Here is a 20853-nt window from a genome sequence, read left to right as displayed (position 1 = left end):
GACGGAGGGCAGGCGGGCAGGAGGATGGGGGCAGGAGGACAAGGGAGCAGGATAACGGGGGGCAGGAGGGCAGGAGGACGGGGGGCAGGAGGACGGGGGGCAGGAGGACGGGGGGCAGGAGGACAGGAGGCGGTCCCGGGGCGGAGCGGGGGGGAGGGTCCCGGCGGGGAGGCGGCCCCGGGGGCGGGGGCCGGAGGGGAGGGGAGGGGAGCGGAGCGGAGCGGAGGGGCGGAGCGGGCCGGGCCGGGCCGGGCCGAGCCGAGCCGAGCCGAGCCGAGCCGAGCCGGGCGGCCTCCTCCTTTCTGTGGCTCCTGTTTGTGTTGGGGCGGGCTCAGGCGACCCGGTCCGGGGCCGATGGCTTGGCGCTGGCTGCGGGACTGGGGGCGTTGGGGGTCCCGGGGCCGGGGGCCGGCCCGACAGCTGGGGGGGCCCGGAGACTTCCTGCAGCGGAGCCTGGTGCCCACCCTGCACTACCAGCCCAGCCTGCCCCGGTGAGACGACCCCCGGACCCCCTCGGACCCCCGAGCCCCCAAACACACACACACACACACAGACACACACACGCTGACCCCCCCCGTCTCCCTCCCCCCCCCTTTGGGCGTCCAGGCAGGGGAAAGGTGAGGAGGGGGCCCGGGCCGCCCTGGTCCGGCCGCAGGGGTGACCTCTGCCCTCCCCGGCCCGGCCTTCCCTTTTGGGGCGTCCCCCGGGGCCCCCCAACATCGCAGGACCGGGCCTGCAAAAGCCAAATGCCCCTACGGTGACCACCAGCTCCTGCCCCCGGACAGGGTCACCCGCCACCCCCAGGACAGGACAGTCCCGTCCAGTCCCATCCCTTCCAGTCCTGTCCAGTCCAGTCCCATCTCACCCAGTCCAGTCCAGTTCTATCTTGTCCAGTCCCGTCCAGCCCAGTCCCATCCCTTCCAGTCCCATCCAGTCCTGTCCAGTCCAGTCCCATCTCACCCAGTCCAGTCCAGTTCGATTCCGTCCAGTCCCATCCTGTAGAGTCCCGTCCAGGCCAGTCCCATCCCATCCTGTCCCATTCAGGTCAGTCCCATCCTGTCCAGTCCCGTCCAGGCCAGTCACATCCCAACCTGTCCAGTTCCATCCAGGCCAGTCCCATCCAGTCCAGTCCTATCCAATCCAGCCCCATCCAGTCCCATCCAGTCCAGTCCTATCCTGTCCAGTCCTGTCCCATCCAGTCCAGTCCTGTCCTGTCCAGGCCCGTCCCGTCCAGTCCCATCCAGTACCATCCCATCCAGTCCTGTCCAGTCCAGTACCATCCCATCCAGTCCTGTCCAGTCCAGTCCCATCTCATCCAGTCCAGTTCTATTCCATCCTGTAGAATCCCGTGCAGGCCAGTCCCATCCCATCCTGTCCAGTCCTGTCCAGTTCCATCTAGGCCAGTCCCATCCCGTCCAGTCCTATCCCATCAGCTGGCCTTTGATCCACACCCGGGCTTGGCGTCCAATATAAGAGCTGAAAATGTCACTTAAACATCATTTTTAGTGACCGTTCAGCCCAAGGAGACCGTACCCTCGAATGCCTTGCCTCCGTCAGTGCGACCTTTTCTTTCCCAGATTAAGGCCTTTTTTCCCCTCCCGTTTTAGCTGTCAAAAAGATCATCGTGAGAGCCACAACGCTGACGGCCTCCAGAATCTGCAGCCATAGTCCCGGATCGCCAAAACCTCTAGCTTGTTTCTGTTTATAAATAGTAGCAGCAACATTTATTGAATGCCCTGTATCGGGCGCTTGGGAAGTGCGGAATAACAAAGTAACAACTCAGGTTAAAAATAAATCAGGCCAACACTGGAGGCCTGGCTGGAGGATCTGAGAGGATCTCTAATTTCCTTTTTTTTTTTCTTTTTAAATGGTATTTGTTAAGCCCCAAGCTGGGCCAGGCACTGGATTAAGCGCCGGGGTAGATACAAGATGATCAGGTGGGACCCGATCCCTGTCCCACATGGGACTCCCGCCCTAAAGTCAGAGGGAGGAGAATTTCACTTCCATTTTGCAGGCCCAAGGTCACGCAGCGGAGCTTAATTTACATTTTTTACATTACATTACATTTACAATTTACATTAATTTACATTTCTTTAAGAACTGTGGCGCTTTGATAAAGGAGTAAGCAACCTACTGTTCTTTACTGGCAAAAGATTCTATATACTGCGGCCTGGAGCACCTATCTTACACGTGGATTTCACTGAGGAAAAAGAAAAAAATTAAATTTTCCTTCTCATGTAAGTGCCTGTGGAGAATTAGTGGGAAAAAAAATCCGTAAATCCCCTCCATCCCTTTAAATGCCAGATATTTTCATGGGCGCTTACATATTGTAATCGAGAAATAATTCCGAGAGATTTTGAAAATGAATTGTATCTAAACAGCCTCAAATTGTGCGACCGTGTATAAAAATGATTTGAAACGGATATTGAGCTGCTAATTGAACGATTTTTTTTTAAAAAAAGCTGTATTCTCCAGAAGTCTTTTGGATTTGGGGAAAAGTTGATTTCGACCAGTAAAAGCTGGTTATTCATTCAGTCGTATTTATTAAGTGCTTACTGTGTGCAGAGCACTGTACTAAACGCTTATAAAGACTGGTTATAAAAATAAAAGAGCCAAGAAGTGTATGTTCCCATAAATGAGTGATGGGAGAGGTGTCATATACACCTTTCTACTTGTTTTGTTTTGTTGTCTGTCTCCCCCTTCTAGACTGTGAGCCCGTTGTCGGGTAGGGACCCTCTCTATATGTTGCCGATTTGTACTTCCCAAGCGCTTAGTACAGTGCTCTGCCCACAGTAAGCGCTCAAAAAATACGGATGGATGAATGAATGAACGAACAGGTGGTGGAGCGGGGATTAGAACCCAGGTCTCTTGACTCCCAAGCCTGTGCTCTGGCTGCTAGGTTTTGAGGATTTAGATTACTATCCTTTTTTGTTTCGGATGTAACAACTCGTTACAACAGCAGCGTGGCTTAGTGGAATTAGTACGGGCTTTGGAGTCAGAGGTTGTGGGTTCTAATCCTGCCTCTGCCACTAAGCTGTGTGACTTTGGGCCAGTCACTTCGCTTCTCTGTGCCTCGGTTACCTCATCCGTATGACGGGGATTAAGACTGAGCCCCACGGGGGACAACCTGATTACCTTCTAACTTCCCCAGCGCTTAGAACAGTGCTTGGTACATAGTAAGTGCTTAACAAATACCATTACTATTATTATTATTAAATAAGAATATTTACCCATTTTTGAATGTGTGATGTAATCGGCATTTAGGCTAATTTCCAATCTGGATTGTTGTAACGCAATGGGGCATAAATTCCTTTCATAAATACGATTTAGCATTTGTCTCTGCATCCTGCACTTTGGGTACTAGGTATTCGCCCCACAGCACTTATGTTGCCAACTTGTACTTCCCAAGCGCTTAGTACAGTGCTCTGCACACAGTAAGCGCTCAATAAATACGATTGATTGATGTACATATCTGTAATTTATTTATTTTAACACCCGTCTCCCTCTCTAGACTCTAATCTCCTTGTGGCCAGGGAACATGTCTACCAACTGTTTAATTCTACTCTTCCAAGTGCTTAGTACAGTGCTGTACACATAGTGGGTGCTCAATAAATACCATTCATTAATTAAAAACTGCATCAGACAGCAGAAAGACCAGTCACCCGTGCATCTCTGTCCCCAGAAAAAACAAGCCTTGTTGCCAGACCACAGATTGTAAAGACAGGGAAGTTTCGGTTTCGTTGTGGGGATGATTATGGTTAAAAGACAGCCTTCTTTTGAGGCCAGCTCTCCTTACGAATTTTAGTTTCTGAAGTTAAGTGGCCCTTAGTAAATGAGCAATTTAAAAAAAATCACTAACCACTGCCGCCAATTAGGCAAGGTAAAATCCACCACACCCATTCGTTTTTGTGACTCAGAACTCACAGAGACGTTAAATTAATCTTGCTTCAGAAGGATTCGCCACAAGAAACTTTCCTTTGTAAAACTGATTTTAGCCCTTTTTTTTCAGCCTTCCTATTCCCAAGCTAGAAGACACACTGAGAAGATACCTGAATGCCCAAAAGCCTCTTTTAGATGACAGCCAATTCAGGTAGCCCCTTTATAACATCTTTGAACGGACTTCCTGATCCAAATTACGCTTTAGGTATATGAACTCTCAAAGTCTGGTGTCTCTGCCCATTTCAGGAACACGGAGCAACTTTGCAAACGTTTTGAAAATGGAATTGGGAAGGAATTACACGAAGAATTGGTTCTCCGTGATAAGCAGAACAAACACACCAGTTATATTTCAGGTAGGTCAATTGGGCTAGGTAAAAAGTGAAATAACTGAGGCTACGGAATCATTCTGCTCTGGACTGGAGGACTCTTGGGTGTCTGTTCTCTCCATAAACGAATTTGGAGGTTCAGTTTCAAAGAGGAATCACTTGGTAATGGAGTCAAGGAGGTTGAATATTTGATCCCGAGTGGGAGAATGCCAAATGAAGGAAGCTAATCGAGAAGCTCAGTGGCTGTCAAAGGAAACCTAGCCACTTTGGCAGTGTGGACAAAGCCTGAAAATCCATGGCAAAAACATCCCTTTATTGGAATAGGGGGAAAAACAGCAGACTCCATATGTGTCTCATAAGGACTAATGATGGCAGTTTTTTTCCTCAAATGAGTGAAGGGAATTTTCTTCTCCTGGAGCCACTAATTACCTGGAGCTAAAGAGCCTCAGGTTTGAAAGATCATTGAAATAGGGATTGACTTGCTTGGGGCTGCATCCTTGGATGTGAATTCTTCAATTGGGTTGGATTATTGGTGATGTGACCGTCTCTTTGGCGAAGAATCGGTCAGGATTGGCTCTTTGGATCACTTTCCCTCTTGGCTTACTGCAGCATGGACTCGTTTTGTTAGAGCAGTTAATGTGGAAACTCTGGTTGTCAGCCTCAGGGCAAAGGTTGGAATAATAATAATAATGGCATTTGTTAAGCGCTTACTATGTGCACAGCACCGTTCTAAGCGCTGGGGAGGATACAAGGTGATCAGGTTGTCCCACAGGGGGCTCGCAGTCTTCATCCCCATTTTCCCGATGAGGTAACCGAGGCACAGAGAAGTGAAGTGACTGCCCAATGTCACACAGCTGACAAGTGGAAGCAGCGTGACTTGGTGGAAAGAACACGGGCTTTGGAGTCAGAGGTCATGGGTTCAAATCCCGGCACCGCCAATTGTCAGCTGGGTGACTTTGGGCAAGTCACTTAACTTCTCTAGGCTTCAGTTACCTCATCTGGAAAATGGGGATGAAGACTGTGAGGCCCCCGGGGGACAACCCGATCACCTTGTAACCTCCCCAGTGCTTAGAACAGTGCTTCGCACATAGTAAGCGCTTAATAAATGCCATTATTATTATTATATTGTGGTGCTAAACCTGAGTGAAGAAAGGACTTGATAATACAAGCGCTTAGAACAGTGCTTTGCACATAGTAAGCGCTTAACAAATGCCATCATTATTATTATTATTATAAATCCATGAGGGTTGAGGTGTCACAAGGGTAGCATCCAGCCTGGGAGGTCAGGGAAATGTCCCTCACAGGGGGTGATTTTGGGGGAGGACTTGGAAGGGAACAACTGGAGGGAGGGAAGGATGGAAGGAGGGAATGCCAAGGCGTGAGAGGGGAGGGAGCCAGAGAATCGGGTTTGCTTGGGAGGAAGGACGTTCGTGAGGCGGCAGAATGAGATCAGATAAGCAAGAGGTCACACCTCCTCCAAGAAGCCTTCCCCTATTAAGCCCTCTTGTCCCCGGCTCGCTGTCCCTTCAGCGGCGTCTATGCACTTGGATCTGTGACCTTTGGATCTTTGATAATCGCCCCACCCTCAACCCCACCCCACTTACGTACGGATCTTTAAATTATATAGTCTAAAGTATTTATAGTAATAACAATAATAATGATAATGGCATTTATTAAGCGCTTACTATGTGCAAAGCACTGTTCTAAGCGCTGGGGGGATACAAGGTGAGCAGGCTCACAGTCTTAATCCCCATTTTATAGATGAGGGAACTGAGGCACAGAGAAGTTGTTAAATGACTTGCCCAAAGTCACACAGCTGACAATTGGCGGAGCTGGGATTTGAACCCATGATCTCTGACTCCAAAGCCCGGGCTCTTTCCACTGAGCCACGCTGCTTCTCCAAATATCTGTCTTCCCCCTCAGTCTGTAAGCTCATTCTGGGCAGGGAACGTGGCTGCTCATTCAGTTGTATTTTACTCTCCCAAGCGCTTAGTACGGTGCTCTGCACATAGTAAGCCCTCAATAAATGCAATGGATGGAGGGCTTGGTGGGGGTGGCCAGGAATATCTGCTTTATCTGGGACCCGCCAGGGAAGCCAGAGGAGGTTTTATAGGAGGGGAGTTTTAAGAGTTTTTGCCCTGATCGGTTTTTTAGGCAGGTGAGGAGTGTAGCCCCGTGTAAGCTTAGACTTCGGGAGGGAGAGACTAGAAACTGGGCCGGGAGACCAATAAGAAGGACAGTCGGGTGGTGACGAGCTCCTCTTAATCCTTCGGTGGCGACCCGTTTCCCCCCGCACCAAACCAGAGCCTACCAACGCCCGCGGCGTGAGAAGCAGCGTGGCTCAGTGGAAAGCGCCCGGGCTTTGGAGTCAGAGGTCATGGGTTCAAATCCCCGCTCTGCCACTTGTCAGCTGTGTGACTTTGGGCAAGTCGCTTCACTTCTCTGGGCCTCAGTGACCTCGTCTGGAAAAGGGGAATGGAGACTGAGCCCCCCGTGGGACAACCCGATCACCTTGTGACCTCCCCGGCGCTTAGAACAGTGCTTGGCACATAGTAAGCGCTTATTAAATAATAATAATGATGGCATTTGTTAAGCGCTGGGGTAATGATAATAATAATAATAGCGATAGCATTTATTTAAGCGTTTACTATGTGCAAGGCACTGTTCTAAGCGCTGGGGAGGTTACATGGTTGTCCCATGGGGGGCTCACAGTCTTAATCCCCATTTTACAGATGAGGGAACTGAGGCCCAGAGAAGTTGTTAAGTGACTTGCCCAAAGTCACCCAGCTGACAAGTGGCAGAGCCGGGATTAGAACCCACGACCTCTGGCTCCCAAGCCCGGGCCCTTTCCACTGAGCCACGCTGCTTCCCTAATTATCTTCCCTCATTATCACCTTGTATCCCCCCAGCGCTTAGAACAGTGCTTTGCACATAGTAAGTGCTTCACAAATGGCATCATTATCATTATTATTGTTATTACTATAAATACTTTAGACTATATAATTTAAAGATCCGTACATAAGCGGGGTGGGGATCCAAAGGTTATGTTGCCAACTTGTACTTCCCAAGCGCTTAGTACAGTGCTCTGCACACAGTAATCGCTCAATAAATACGATTGATTGAATGAATGAATTATCATTATTATCATTAGTGGCCGGAACGTGGCCTTGGGAGTCAGAGGTCCCGGTTTCTGATGCCGACTCCGCCACTAGTCTGGTGGATGACCTTGGGCAGGTCACTTCCCTTGAACGAATGAAAATTTCTCACTCCGCCGTACCCTCCCGAGCGGCCAGGACAGCGCGGCGCTCACGGTGAGCGCTCCCTAGATCCGACCGAATGAACGAACGGCTTCGCTCCCTTCCCAGGTCCCTGGTTCGATATGTACCTGGCGGCCCGCGACCCCGTCGTGCTGAATTTTAATCCGTTCATGTCCTTCAACCCCGACCCGAGGCCCGAGTACAACGACCAGCTGGTCCGGGCGACGAACCTGACGGCGTCGGCCGTGCGCTTCCTGAAGACGCTGCGGGCGGGCCTGCTGGAGCCGGAGGTCTTCCACCTCAACCCGGCCAGGAGCGACACGGAGGCCTTCAAGAGGATCATTCGGTGGGTGCCCCCGTCCCTGTCCTGGTACGGCGCCTATCTGCTCGCCGCCTATCCGCTGGACATGTCGCAGTACTTCCGGCTCTTCAACTCCACCCGCGTCCCCAAGCCGGGGCGGGACGAGCTGTTCACCGACGAGACGGCCCGGCACCTGCTCGTCCTGCGGCGGGGGAACTTCTACGTCTTCGACGTCCTGGACCGGGACGGGAACGCGGTCCCGGCCGCCGAGATCCAGGCCCGCCTGCGGGCCGTCCTGGCCGACGGCAGCCCCCGGCCCGAGTTCCCGCTGGCCTACCTGACTGGCGAGGACCGCGACGTCTGGGCGGGGCTGAGGCGGGAGCTGCTGAACAGCGGCAACGGGGAGGCCCTGCGGGCCGTGGACTCGGCCGTCTTCTGCCTGTGCCTGGACGACTCCCCCATCCGCGACCCGGTCCACCTGTCCCACAGCATGCTGCACGGGGACGGGCCCAACCGCTGGTTCGACAAGTCCTTCAACCTCATCCTCGCCGCCGACGGGCAGGCGGCCGTCAACTTCGAGCACGCCTGGGGCGACGGGGTGGCCGTGCTCAGGTTCTTCAACGAGGTGTTCGGGGACAGCACCCGGGCGCCCGCCGTCTCGCCCCGCGACCCCCTCCCGGCCCCGGCCGACGCGGCCGTGCGGAAGCTCGACTTCGTGCTCAACGACGCCCTGCGGGCCGGGATCGCCAGGGCGCGGGAGAGGTTCCACGCGGCCACGGGCTCCCTGACGGTGGACTTCGTCCGCTTCCTCCGGGGGGGGAAGGAGTTTCTGAAGGAGCGCAGGGTGAGTCCGGACGCGGTGGCCCAGCTGGCCTTCCAGATGGCCTTCCTCCGCCAGTTCGGCCGGACGGTCGCCACGTACGAGTCCTGCAGCACGGCGGCCTTCAAGCACGGGCGAACGGAGACCGTCCGGCCGGCCTCCGTCCACACCAAGCGCTGCTCCGAGGCCTTCGTCAGAGAGCCCGCCAGGCACGACGCGGCGGAGCTCCGGGCCCTGGTCGACCGGTGCTCTAAATACCACACCCAATTGACCAAGGAGGCGGCCATGGGTGAGTGGGGCGAGGGGAGGCCAGGGGATGTCTCTCTTCTGCTGTCACACCGTCCTCTCCTGAGCGCTTAGTTCAGCTCTCCGTAAATACGATTGAGGGAGTGCCCCCCTGCCCCTCCCCAAGCTGGGCGGTCTCTGTGGGCTGCTGATTAGCCCAGAAGCAGAGGGGCCCACTGGACGGGGGCCCGGAAGTCCCCGCTTGCTGGCTGTGTGACCTTGGGTAAGTCATTTCCCCTCCTCTGTGTCTCGGTTACCTCATCTGCACCTGTTCTCCCTCCCTCTTCGGCTACGAGTGGGAGGCAGGGACTCCGACTGACCTGATTATCCTCTGTCTGCCCCAGTGCTCGGCATACAGTGAGTGCTTAACAAATGTCAGTCAGCATCATCATTACCATTATTATTATTATCACTGATTTATGCTGTAGCCCTAGCCCCTCGACAAATGGCAGTTCTATAGCCTGACGCGTTCTACGAGGTTAAACGTTTCTAAAGAATAGGCAAAGCGGCGACCCTTTGGCCCTCAGAGGAGGCCTGTGTCCGGGCCAGCTCCGGCGTGGCGATTAACGTGGGCGCTCTCTGGCCCGGCTGAGGGAGAACTCACGTCTCCGAACGCATCTGAAACATTGCCTGTTTTTTAGAAGGGGAATGGGTATAGACTCCCTTCTCGTACGGGTGAGGTAACTGAGGCCCAGAGGAAGAGAAACAACTTGCCCAAGGTCAGCAAATGGCGATGCCAGGATCAGAACCCTGGTCTCCTGACTCCGGGGCCTGGGCTCCATCCACTAAGACACGCTGCTTCTCTGCGCTCTCCCAACCGTCGTCGAGTGAGTCTCTGGAGAAATTCATCCTGCGCTCACGTTGTGTGCTGCGGCCACGCCCTGAGATGTTCACGGCTTGCCCCCTTCGTAGATTCCTCCCTCACAGTCAGACCGGCTGCTTGGGAACCAGTCTCCTTTCAAGAGGGAGTGAGGAAGAGGTCAGCAGAGGGAGAGACAAGATTAGTAGATTAGCTTGAGAGCAGTAGGGATTGCAAACTGGGGTAGAGGGGGAGAAGGGCCTGGATGAGTGCGCCGTAAAGTGAACGACCAGGAGCTTCTGCTCGATGTGCACGGGACCGTACAGACATTGGAGGTTCTTGAGGAGTGAGGAGATGGGCGCAAAATGAGAAAAATGATCTGGCCAGTGGAGTGAAGCTTGGACTGGAGAAGCTTGGATTGGAGGCAGGGGAGGTCAGCGAGGGGGGAGCCCGTGCCGACGTCCAGCTGGGATAGGGCAAGTAGCCGGATCGGTGTGGTGGCCGTTTGGATGGAGAGGAGGATTCTGGGACTGTTGCGGAGGAAGAACCGGCAGGATCTGGCGATGGGCTGAAAATGCCGGTTTAGAGGGAGAGAGGGGTCAAGGATGAGGCCAAGGTTCTGGGGTTTAGAGATGGGAAGGTGTGCTAGAGGAGAGAATCTGGGCTGGGGAAGACTTATCGAGCTTGAAGTGCCAGCAGGCTATCTGGGTAGAATTGTCCTGTGCGTGAGAAGAAACGTGAGATTGCAGCGGGGGAAGAGAGATTCCCCCGCATCAAACTGAGATAGTTTATCCGGCCCCCAGAAAGTGAGTGTAAAGTCCAAAAAGAATGGGGGAAAGAGCCTTGAGGGACGCCCAAAGCTGGGGGTGGGAGGCAGAGGAAGAGCCAGAGAAAGGGCGGTCGGGGGAGGTCGGAGGAGAACCAGCAGAGGCCTGTCTCTGGAAAACCAAGTTTAGATGGCATTTCTGGGAGGGGAGGGCCACAGAATCAAAGGCAGCCGAGCAGTGAAGGGGAAGCAGTGTTGTCTAGTGGATAGAGCACAGGCCTAGGAGAAGGATCTGGGTTCTAATCCTGGCTCCACCATTTACCTGCCGTGTGTCCTTGCGGAAATCACTGCTTCTCGGTACCTCCGTTACCTCATAATTAAAATGGGGATTAAGACCTTGAGCCCAACATAGGATATGGGCTGCGTCCAACCTGATCAGGTTAAATCTCCTCCGGCTCTCGGTAAGATGCTTGGCACGTAGAAGGCACTTAACAGACACCATAAAAAGGGAAGGGGATTAGGAAAGAGTTTGTAAGAGGTAGGCCATCGGGGACCTTGGTTAGGGATGTTTTAGGAAAGTGGAGGCTGGATTGGAGAGGGTCAAAGAGGGAGGTGGGAAAGTGGAGGCAGCAGATGGACACCGCTCATTCGAGGAGTTTGGGCAGGAAGAGGTGGACAGTCTGGTCAAGATAAGTTTTTAGGGTACGGTCGAAGGGGGTGCGTTGAGATGATCGTCAGGGAGGAAAGAAGAGTGGGTGCCCGGGTTCTTAGAAGGCGGAAAGAGAAAGGGTCGGAGGCGTGGGCGAAGGGAGTCGATTGTGAAAGGAGGCCGGAGGTGTCTGATGGGAAGGGGCTGGGTGGGCGAGGGGAGATTTTAGGGAGGCCGACCCTGCTGGTTTCCATTTTTTCCAACAGAGAGGTTGGCGTCAGGATGAGCCAAGGTTAGACGTGGGGATAGGGTTATAGGTCAGGGCACAGGGCATGGAAGTTGTTATCGCCGCCACTTAGGAGGCCCTGTGTGCCCCCAACGGCCCTAGTTGGCCCGCTGCTTGGATTGAAGCCGACAGCATTTGGCAACCTGAGCGTAGACGCGGAGGAGGTGAGCTGGCTGGCCTCCTAAGAGTATAGGAATTACGAGATATTCCTGCCAGTGGGATTTGGGGGTTTGTCCGAATCCCAGACCATGAGAGTCTGGTTCGTTCATTCATTCAGTGGTATTCATTGAGCGCAAGCACTGTACTAAGTGCTTGGAAAGTAGAGGTCGGCAACAAATAGAGACAGTCCCTACCCAACAACGGGCTCACAGTTTAGAAGCGGGGTGTCTTGTGAACTGTGCTGGGAATTTGCTGCCGTTGAGTAGGGAAGTATTGTGGCCCATTGGAAAGATCCCGGGAGGACCTGAGTTCTAGCCCCAGCTTCATTACTTGTGTCCAAGTCACTCGCTTCTCTGTGTCTCAGTTTCCTCAACAGAAAAATGGGGATTCAGGACCGGTTCTCTCTCCTCCATACACCTATGAGCCCAGGGCAGGGAATGCATCCGACCTGATTATCTTGTATCTATCCCGGCATTTAGTACAGTGCCTGGCCTATAGTAGATAATAATAATAATGATGATGGCATTTATTAAGCGCTTACTATGTGCAAAGCACTGTTCTAAGCGCTGGGGGGGATACAAGGTGATCAGGTTGTCCCACGGGGGGCTCACAGTCTTCATCCCCATTTTACAGATGAGGTAACTGAGGCCCAGAGAAGTGACTTGCCCAAAGTCACACAGTTGACAATTGGCAGAGCTGAGATTTGAACCCATGACCTCTGACTCCAAAGCCTGGGCTCTTTCCACTGAGCCACTCTGCTTCTAGTAGATGCTTATCAAGTACCAGAAAAAAAAATCAAGTTCTCCACACTTTTAGTCAGTTTAACTGTGAATTTCTTTGTTGTCCCGGGTTCAAAATTCAACTGTTGAATTGGGCAAGAATCCACAGATTCCTGCTTAATTTTACTTTTTTTTTTAAATGGTATCTATTGAGTGCTTATTATGTGCCAGGCACTGTAGTAAGTGCTGGGGTAGATTCCTCTAGAATCTCATTGCAGGTAGGGAACGTGGCTCAGTGGAAAGAGCCCGGGCTTTGGAGTCAGAGGTCATGGGTTCAAATACCAGCACCGCCAATTGTCAGCTGTGTGACTTTGGGCAAGTCACTTCACTTCTCTCTGCCTCAGTTACCTCATCCGGAAAATGGGAATTAAGACTGTGAGCCCCACGTGGGACAACATGATCACCTTGTAATCGCCCCAGCGCTTAGAACAGTGCTTGGCACATAGTAAGCGCTTAATAAATGCCATCATTATTATTATTATTGTATTGTACTCTCCCCGGAGTTTACTACAGTGTTCTGCACACGGTAAGTGTTCAATAAATACGATTGAATGAATGAATGAAGCTAATAATAATAATAATAATGGCATTTGTTAAGCACTTACTATGTGCAAAGCACCGTTCTAAGTGCTGGGGGGATACAAGGTGATCAGGTTGTCCCACTTGGGGCTCACAGTCTTAATCCCCATTTTACAGATGAGGTAACTGAGGCTCAGAGAAGTTAAGTGGCTTGCCCAATATCACACAGCAGACATGTGGCGGAGTTGGGATTCAAACCCATGCCCTCTGACTCCAAAGCCCATGCTCTTTCCACTGAGCCTCGCTGCTTCTCTAATCAGCTGGGACATGGTCCGTGTCCCACATGGGGCTCACATTCTTGATCCCCATTTTATGGATGAGGGAACTGAGGCCCAGAGAAGTGAAGTGACTTGCCCAAGGTCACACAGCAGAAGTGGCAGAGCCCGGATTAAAACCCAGTCTCTTCTGACTCGGGGGTCCCGTGCCCTACGTACTAGACTATGTTGCTTCACTATTGTCGACTGAGTCTGTAGAGACATTTGTCCTGCACTTACATCCTTGGCTCTTATTATTATTAGTAGTACTAGTAGTATAATAATAATATACCAATATATATTATATACAATAATAATATATAGTATTATTATAATAGTAATAATGGTATTTGTTAAGGGCTTACTATGTGCCAAGCACTGTTCTAAGCACTTATTAGTAGTAGTAGTAGTGTAATAATATACGAATATATATTACATATAATATATATTATTAGTATAATAATAATAATGGTATTTGTTAAGGGCTTACTATGTGCCAAGCACTGTTCTAAGCACTTAGTAGTAGTAGTAGTACTGTAATAATAATATAACTATTGTATATAATATATATTATTAGTATAATAATAATAATGGTATTTGTTAAGGGCTTTCTATGTGCCAGGCACTGTTCTAAGCACTGGGATAGATACCGAGTAATCAGGTTGTCCCACGTTGGGCTCACACTTTCAATCCCCATTTTCCAGATGAGGTAACCAAGGCCCGGAGAAGTGAAGTCACTTGCCCAAGGTGACACAGCAGGCAAGTGGCGGAGCCGGAATTCGAACCACGTCCTTGGACTCCCAAGCCCAGGCTCTTGCCATTCATTCATTGTCATATTTATTGAGCACTGTGTGCAGAGCACTGTACTAAGTGCTTGGGAAGTCCAAGTCAGCAACCTATAGAGACGGTCCCTACCCAACAGCGGGCTCAGGATCTAGAAGGGGGAGATGGACAACGAAACAAAACAGGTGGAAAGGTGTCAAGTCGTCAGAATAAATAATAATAATAATAATAATAATGATAACATTTATTAAGCACTTACTATGTGCAAAGCACTGTTCTAAGCGCTGGGGAGGTTACAAGGTGATCAGGTTGTCCCACGTGGGGCTCACACTTTTAATCCCCATTTTCCGGATGAGGTAACCAAGGCCCGGAGAAGGGAAGTCACTTGCCCATGGCGACACAGCAGGAAAGTGGCAGAGTCGGGATTCGAACCCACGTCCTCAGACTCCCAAGCCCAGGCTCTTGCCATTCATTCGTTGTCGTATTTATTGAGCGCTTACTGTGTGCAGAGCACTGTTCTAAGTGCTTGGGAAGTCCAAGTCAGTAACATAGAGAGACAATCCCTACCCAACAACAGACTCAGGGTCTAGAAGGGGGAGACGGACGACGAAACAAAACAGGTGGACGGGTGTCAAGTTGTCAGAATAAATAATAATAATAATAATAATGATAGCATTTATTAAGCACTTACTATGTGCAAAGCACTGTTCTAAGCGCTGGGGAGGTGATCAGGTTGTCCCACGAGGGGCTCACAGTCTTAATCCCCATTTTACAGATGAGGGAACTGAGGCGCAGAGAAGTGAAGTGACTTGCCCAAAGTCACACAGCTGACAAGTGGCGGAGCTGAGATTTGAACCCGTGACCTCTGGCTCCAAAGCCCGGGCTCTTTCCATAGAGCCATGCTGCTTCTCATACCACAATTTACTGTGGTTAAACTTTTTTTTGGAAGTGAATCCATAGCAGGTCCTGGAAAAAAAAACCAAAACAATAAACTCTCCACTAAGGTAAGAGGATGAAAAATGGCCCCCAGAAGACGGCATTCATTTGTCGAAACAGCTGTTGGCAGTTGGATAGAAATAAAGCCAGATGCGCGTCATTAACAAGCCACGCTGCTCTTCCGTCCCCTCAGGTCAAGGGTTTGACCGGCACTTATTCGCGTTGCGGTACTTGGCGGCGGCGAAGGGCGGGTCCCTGCCCGACTTCTACCAGGATCCGGCGTACGGGCAGATCAACCACAACATCCTTTCGACCAGCACGCTGACCAGCCCGGCCGTGAACCTGGGAGGGTTCGCTCCCGTGGTGCCGGACGGCTTCGGCATCGGCTACAGCGTCCACGACGACTGGATCGGCTGCAACGTCTCCTCTTACCCCAGCCGAGACGTCAAGGCCTTCCTTCAGTGCGTGCACAAGTCCCTGGACGATATATTTAATGTCTTAGAAGGTAAACCCGTCCAAAATTAACCTTCTGGACACGCGCCGTCGGGACGGGATCGCCCCCCGATCGCAGAAATCAAAGTTAAGCGGGAGGTAGCTCTCTCCCGGAGATTCGGTGACAAAACTCACCCCGGGGAGGTGATGGGGAACGGTCCGGTGACCTTGGATGTCTAATCCGTCAATCATGCGAATCTGGAGTAGGACCAGATCATGTCCTAAAATAGCAGCCGGAGCTTATTTCACCGGAGGGTTGGATTTGAAAACAGGTATTTATTGCTTCAGCGGGGATCGGAAACACTTTGCTGTGCCTTGGGGGACTTTTACTGAAACGCCAGATTCTTTTCTTCGCAGCTTTTATAAACACAATGAAATGGAAGTACAGATAGTTGGCCCTGATTTGCTCAGGCCAAGTCCAGAGATGCCTTCCCTATGTGAGAGTAATGATAATATTAATAATAATGATGGCATTTATTAAGCGCTTACTATGTGCAAAGCACTGTTCTAAGCTCTGGGGGGGGCTCGGTCTTCATCCCCATTTTCCAGATGAGGGAACTGAGGGCCAGAGGAATGAAGTGACTTGCCCAAAGTCACCCAGCTGGCAATTGGCAGAGCCGGGATTTGAACCCATGACCTCTGGCTCCAAAGCCCGGGCTCTTTCCACTGAGCCACGCCGTCCCCATACGCAGGGGAAAGGTCACTTCTTGCCCGGCTGGTGTGGACAACCCTTGGGTTTGCTTTTGAAATCACGTCGGACTGTGACTGAGGTCCCAGTCCGAAATGGACTGCCCTGATTTGATAAATACGCAATAAACATTCTTCTCGGGAAATGTAAAACGTTGACTCGACGATCCCTCTCCCGAGCGAAGAGAGGATGGCGGTTTTAATTTCAATCTCCCCCAAATACGAACACGTCAACCACCGCCTCTCTCTCCTCCTGATTTCTCCTTTGGCGAGTTCGTTCCGGTGGCGAAAGAGGCTCTGGGAGCCAGTGGAGCGAGGTTTTCCGCCTCCTCAAGAACCTCCCCGTCCATCTGTGCATCAAACGGAAACTCCTTCCCGTTGGCTTTAAAGCTGTCGATACCCTCGCCCCCTCCCACCTCACCCCTCTGCTCTCCTACTAAACCCAGCCTGCACAATTGGACTCCTCTAATGGCAACCTACTCAGTGTCCGTCCTTCTCGTCTATCTCGTCACCGATCCGCCTCCGGCGTGGAACGCCTTCCCTCTTCCTATCGTTCTTTCCCCAGCCTCAAAGCTTAATTGAAGGCACATCTCCTTCAAGAGAGCATTCCCTCTTCTCCCATTCCCTTCTGCGTTGCCCCGATTTGCTCCCTATATCCACCCCGCCTCGGCCCTTACGTCCCTATCCGTAATTTGTATTAATGTCCTTCTCCCCCTCTAGGCTGTCGCTGGGGGCAGGGAATGTGTCTGTTATATCGTTATAAAGCTCCTATCTTGTGGAAAGCGCTGGCGTGCTGCCCTGGGCAGAGTTTCGTTCCAGTAACGCTCCACCCGGCTCCGGGTTTGGAGCGAGGGGGTGAAGGGGACGCAGTGGGTGACGGACGGAGAGCGAGGGGGAGTGAATCGGTGTCGGGGGGCGTCTGCTTCTCCAGCTTCCCTTTCGGGATCCCCGATCCGCTGGGATGGAGTGTCAACGCGGCCTAGTAGAAAGAGTACGGGTTCTAAATCCCGGCTCTACCACAGACCTGCCGTGTGACCTCGGGCAAGTCACTTAACTTCTTTGCGCCTCGGTTCCCTCATCTGCGAAAATGGGGATTCCATACCCGTCTTCCCTCCTACAGAGACTGTGAGTCCCGTGGAGGAGCTGATTATCTCATATCTACCCCAGGGCTTAGTACAGTGCTTGGCACACAACCAGTGCTTAACAATTACCTCACTTATTAATAGTCATAACAATAATAATTGAGATATTGGTTAAGCAATATTTATTTATTTTACTTGTACATATCTATTCTATTTTATTTTGTTAATGTTTTGTTTTGTTCTCTGTCTTCCCCTTCTAGACTGTGAGCCCACTTTTGGGTAGGGGCCGTCTCTATATGTTGACAACTTGTACTTCCCAAGCGCTTAGTACAGTGCTCTGCACACAGTAAGCGCTCAAGAAATACGATTGATTGATTAAGCACTTAATAGTAATGATAACTTCTCTCTAGTGATGTTCCCGAGCCAATCTAGCACGTTGAAGCGCTCAGTCCAGTGCTCTGCACGCAGTAAGCGCTCAATAAATACGTTTGAATGAATGAACCCACCCATCTCTTCCCTCTCCTCACCTCACACCATGGAATCCTCATTCCACATGGTGTATTATTACCCTTCTTACCTGCCCCGCTTCCAGAAGGCTTCACTCTCCTTCGGTCACCAAACCGCCACCCTCCTGCCCTCCAAGCCTTATTAAGGTCCACCCTCCTCCAAGAGGCCCTCCCGGATTAAGCCCCATTTTTCCCGGCTCTCCCTCCCTTCTGTGTCATCCATGCACTTGCATCTGTGACCTTTGGGGATTTAATTTTCACCCCACCCTCAGCCCCATGGAACCTATGCATGTCTCCAGAAATTATACATTAACGTTTACTTATTTAAATTAATGCATGTCTTCCCCTCTAGACTATTAGCTCGTTGTGGGCAGGAGATGTGCTTAGCAAAATTTTTGTACTCTCCCAAGCGCTTAGTACAGTGCTTTCTGCATGCAGTAAGTGCTCACTAAATACCATCAATGATGAGGATATTCAATCTGCCACCAATCTTGGAGGTTCAACCCTCACAACATTGCCAGAATCTGCCCTTTCCTCTTCATCCAAACTGTTACCACGTTCATCTAAGCACTTATTCTACCCCGCCTTGATTACTGCATCCTTGCTCACCTCCCTCCTCTGTCTCTTCCTACTTTGCCGCCCGGATCATTTTTCCACAAAACCATTCGGTCCCGATTTCCCCACTTTTGAAGAACCTCCACAGTGGTCTCCCCTCCACCTCAGCATCGAACAAACTCCTTACCCCTGGATTTAAAGCAGCTGCGGGCCAGAAAGCCGGAGGTCCCGGCTCTGACCCGTGTTCACTTTGTGGCCTTGGGCAAGTCACTTAGTCGCCCCTTGCCTCAGTTTCCCCAGCTGTAAAGTGGGGGTAATAACACCCTACCTCATATGGGGTGTTGTGAGGAGTAATTAACTAACGTAAGGCGCTTTGGTAATAAAAACATCACCCAGAAACACAGGTATTATTATCAGCGCTTAGAACAGTGCTTGGCACATAGTAAGTGCTTAACAAATACCATCATTATTATCACCTTACTTACCTCCCTGATTTTCTACAACCCAGCCCACGCATTTCATTCCTCTACTTTCCCCTCACCTATCTCTCCGCCGACCTCTCGCCCACGTCCTGCCTCTGGCCTGGAATCCCCTCCCTCATATCTGACAATTACTCTCAAAGCATTGTTGAAGCCACATCTCGAAGCGCTCAGTACAGTGCTCTGCACACAGTAAGCGCTCAGTAAATACGACTGAACGACTCTCCTCCAAGAGGCCTTCCCCTATTGGGCCCTGATTTCCTCTCCTTCCATTCCCTTCTCTGTCGCCCTTGCACTTAGATTTGCCTCTTTATTGATCTCTCCCTCAGCCCCGCAGCACTTAAAAGTACATATCTTATTTGTTTACATTATTGACTCACTCCCTCTAGACTGTAAGCTCGTTGTGAGCAGGGAATTCATCCATTCAATCGTATTTATTGAGCACTTACTGTGTGCAGAGCACTGTACTAAGCGCTTGGGAAATACAAGTTGACAACAGAGACGATCCCTACCCAACAACAGGGTCACAGTCTAGAAGGGGGAGATAGACAACAAAACAAAACATGGAGACGGGTATCAAAACCGTCAGAATAAATAGAATTATAGCTATATGCACATCATTAATAAAATAGAGTAGTAAATATGTACAAGTAAAATAAATGGAGTAATAAATCTGTACAAATATATACAGGTGCTGTGGGGAGGGGAATCAATCAATCGTATTTATTGAGCGCTTACTGTGTGCAGAGCACTGTACTAAGCACTTGAGAAGTACAAGGGGAAGGAGGTAGGGTGAGGGGATGGGGAGGAGGAGGGGGGGATCAGTCTGGGAAGGCCTCTTGGAGGAGGTGAGCTCTCCGTAGGGATTTGAAGGGAGGAAGAGAGCTAGCTTGGCGGATGTGCGGAGGGAGGGCATTCCGGGCCAAGGGAATGACGGGAATCTACAACCTCTGTTATATTGCAGTCTCCCAAGCCCCCAGTGAGCACTCAATAAGTACCATTGATAGAGGGGGACACAGATATGAAAATAAATTACGGATAAAATATATTGCTCAGCCTCCAGCTCCTATGCCCAGGGGCTCGCGGAGAGAGTCCAATGCAGTCACCTGCTCCAGAGGGCAGCTGAGCTTCCTCGTTGTGGTCAGGAAACATGTCTACTAACTCTGTTGTAGTATACTCACCCAAGTGCTTGGGACAGTGCTCTGCACACAGTTAACGCTCAATAAATCCCACCGATTAATACCATGGCAAGTCGGGGATGACAGGGACGAAAAGAAAACGCTGCTAGACTAAGCTCATTGAGGGCAGGGATCATGTGTATTGACTGGGTTGTACCGTACAACACAGTGAAGCAACGTGGCGTAGTGGATACCGCACGGACCCGGGATTCAGAAGGGCCTGGGTTCTAATCCTGCCTCTGCCACGTGACCTTGGGTAAGTCACTTCACTTCTGGGCCTCAGTGACCTCAGATGTAAAATGGAGAATTGAGACCAGGAGCCCCACGGGGGACAGGGACGGTGTCCAAACTGATTTGCTTGTATCCAGCCCAGCGCTTAGTACAGTAAGCACTTAACAAATACCACACATTATTATTATTACCTCAGTTACCTCATCTGTAGAATGGGGGCTCAGACTGTGAGCCCCATGTGGGACAGGGACCGCCTCCAACCAGATTAGCTTGCATCTACTTCAGCGCTTCATACCGTGCCTGGTCCATAATAAGTGCTCCACTAACGCCACGAAAAAATAAAGCTTTCATTGTTTTCAGCTCTCTTCGAGAAGTACTGCCTGCCCCACTTTCCAGTCATGAGCACTTAGAGCTCAACAAGCTCAGAGCTTGCCGCCTGCCGGATAGAAATGCCGACGAGGGATGGGACGGGGAGAGCGGTGAGGTTCGAAAAAGGGAAGCGGGTTCCACGGGTCTAGAGTTCAACAAGCCGGGCTGACCTCGCCCCGAATTTGGGGGCTGCGGCTGGGTGATGGACACACACGGGCAGGGCCCCCGAGGCGATGCCGGCATAGAGTGGCAGCCACTCTGTGGATCTGCCAGGCCCGGGCCGCCAACCTCTCGCCCACAGCCCACTGTTGGGTAGGGACTGTCTCTATATGTTGCCAACTTGTACTTCCCAAGTG

General features: G+C 51.3%; 1 protein-coding gene across 1 annotated transcript; it reads left to right on the top strand.

Moving 5' to 3' along the window:
- The first annotated feature begins 283 nt into the window (after window positions 1–283).
- CPT2 (carnitine palmitoyltransferase 2) lies at window positions 284–15953 on the top strand. The gene is made up of 5 exons (XM_038766291.1): window positions 284–491; window positions 4010–4090; window positions 4186–4292; window positions 7631–8932; window positions 15112–15953. The coding sequence occupies exons 1-5, from the start codon at window positions 355–357 to the stop codon at window positions 15441–15443; spliced, it is 1959 nt and encodes a 652-aa protein (XP_038622219.1). The 5' UTR covers window positions 284–354; the 3' UTR covers window positions 15444–15953.
- The last annotated feature ends 4900 nt before the right edge of the window (window positions 15954–20853 follow it).

Source organism: Tachyglossus aculeatus, chromosome 24 (assembly GCF_015852505.1).
Source record: "Tachyglossus aculeatus isolate mTacAcu1 chromosome 24, mTacAcu1.pri, whole genome shotgun sequence".
Taxonomy (NCBI): domain Eukaryota; kingdom Metazoa; phylum Chordata; class Mammalia; order Monotremata; family Tachyglossidae; genus Tachyglossus; species Tachyglossus aculeatus.
Note: the sequence above shows the minus strand (reverse complement) of the source record. Positions and strands in the feature narration are given on the sequence as shown.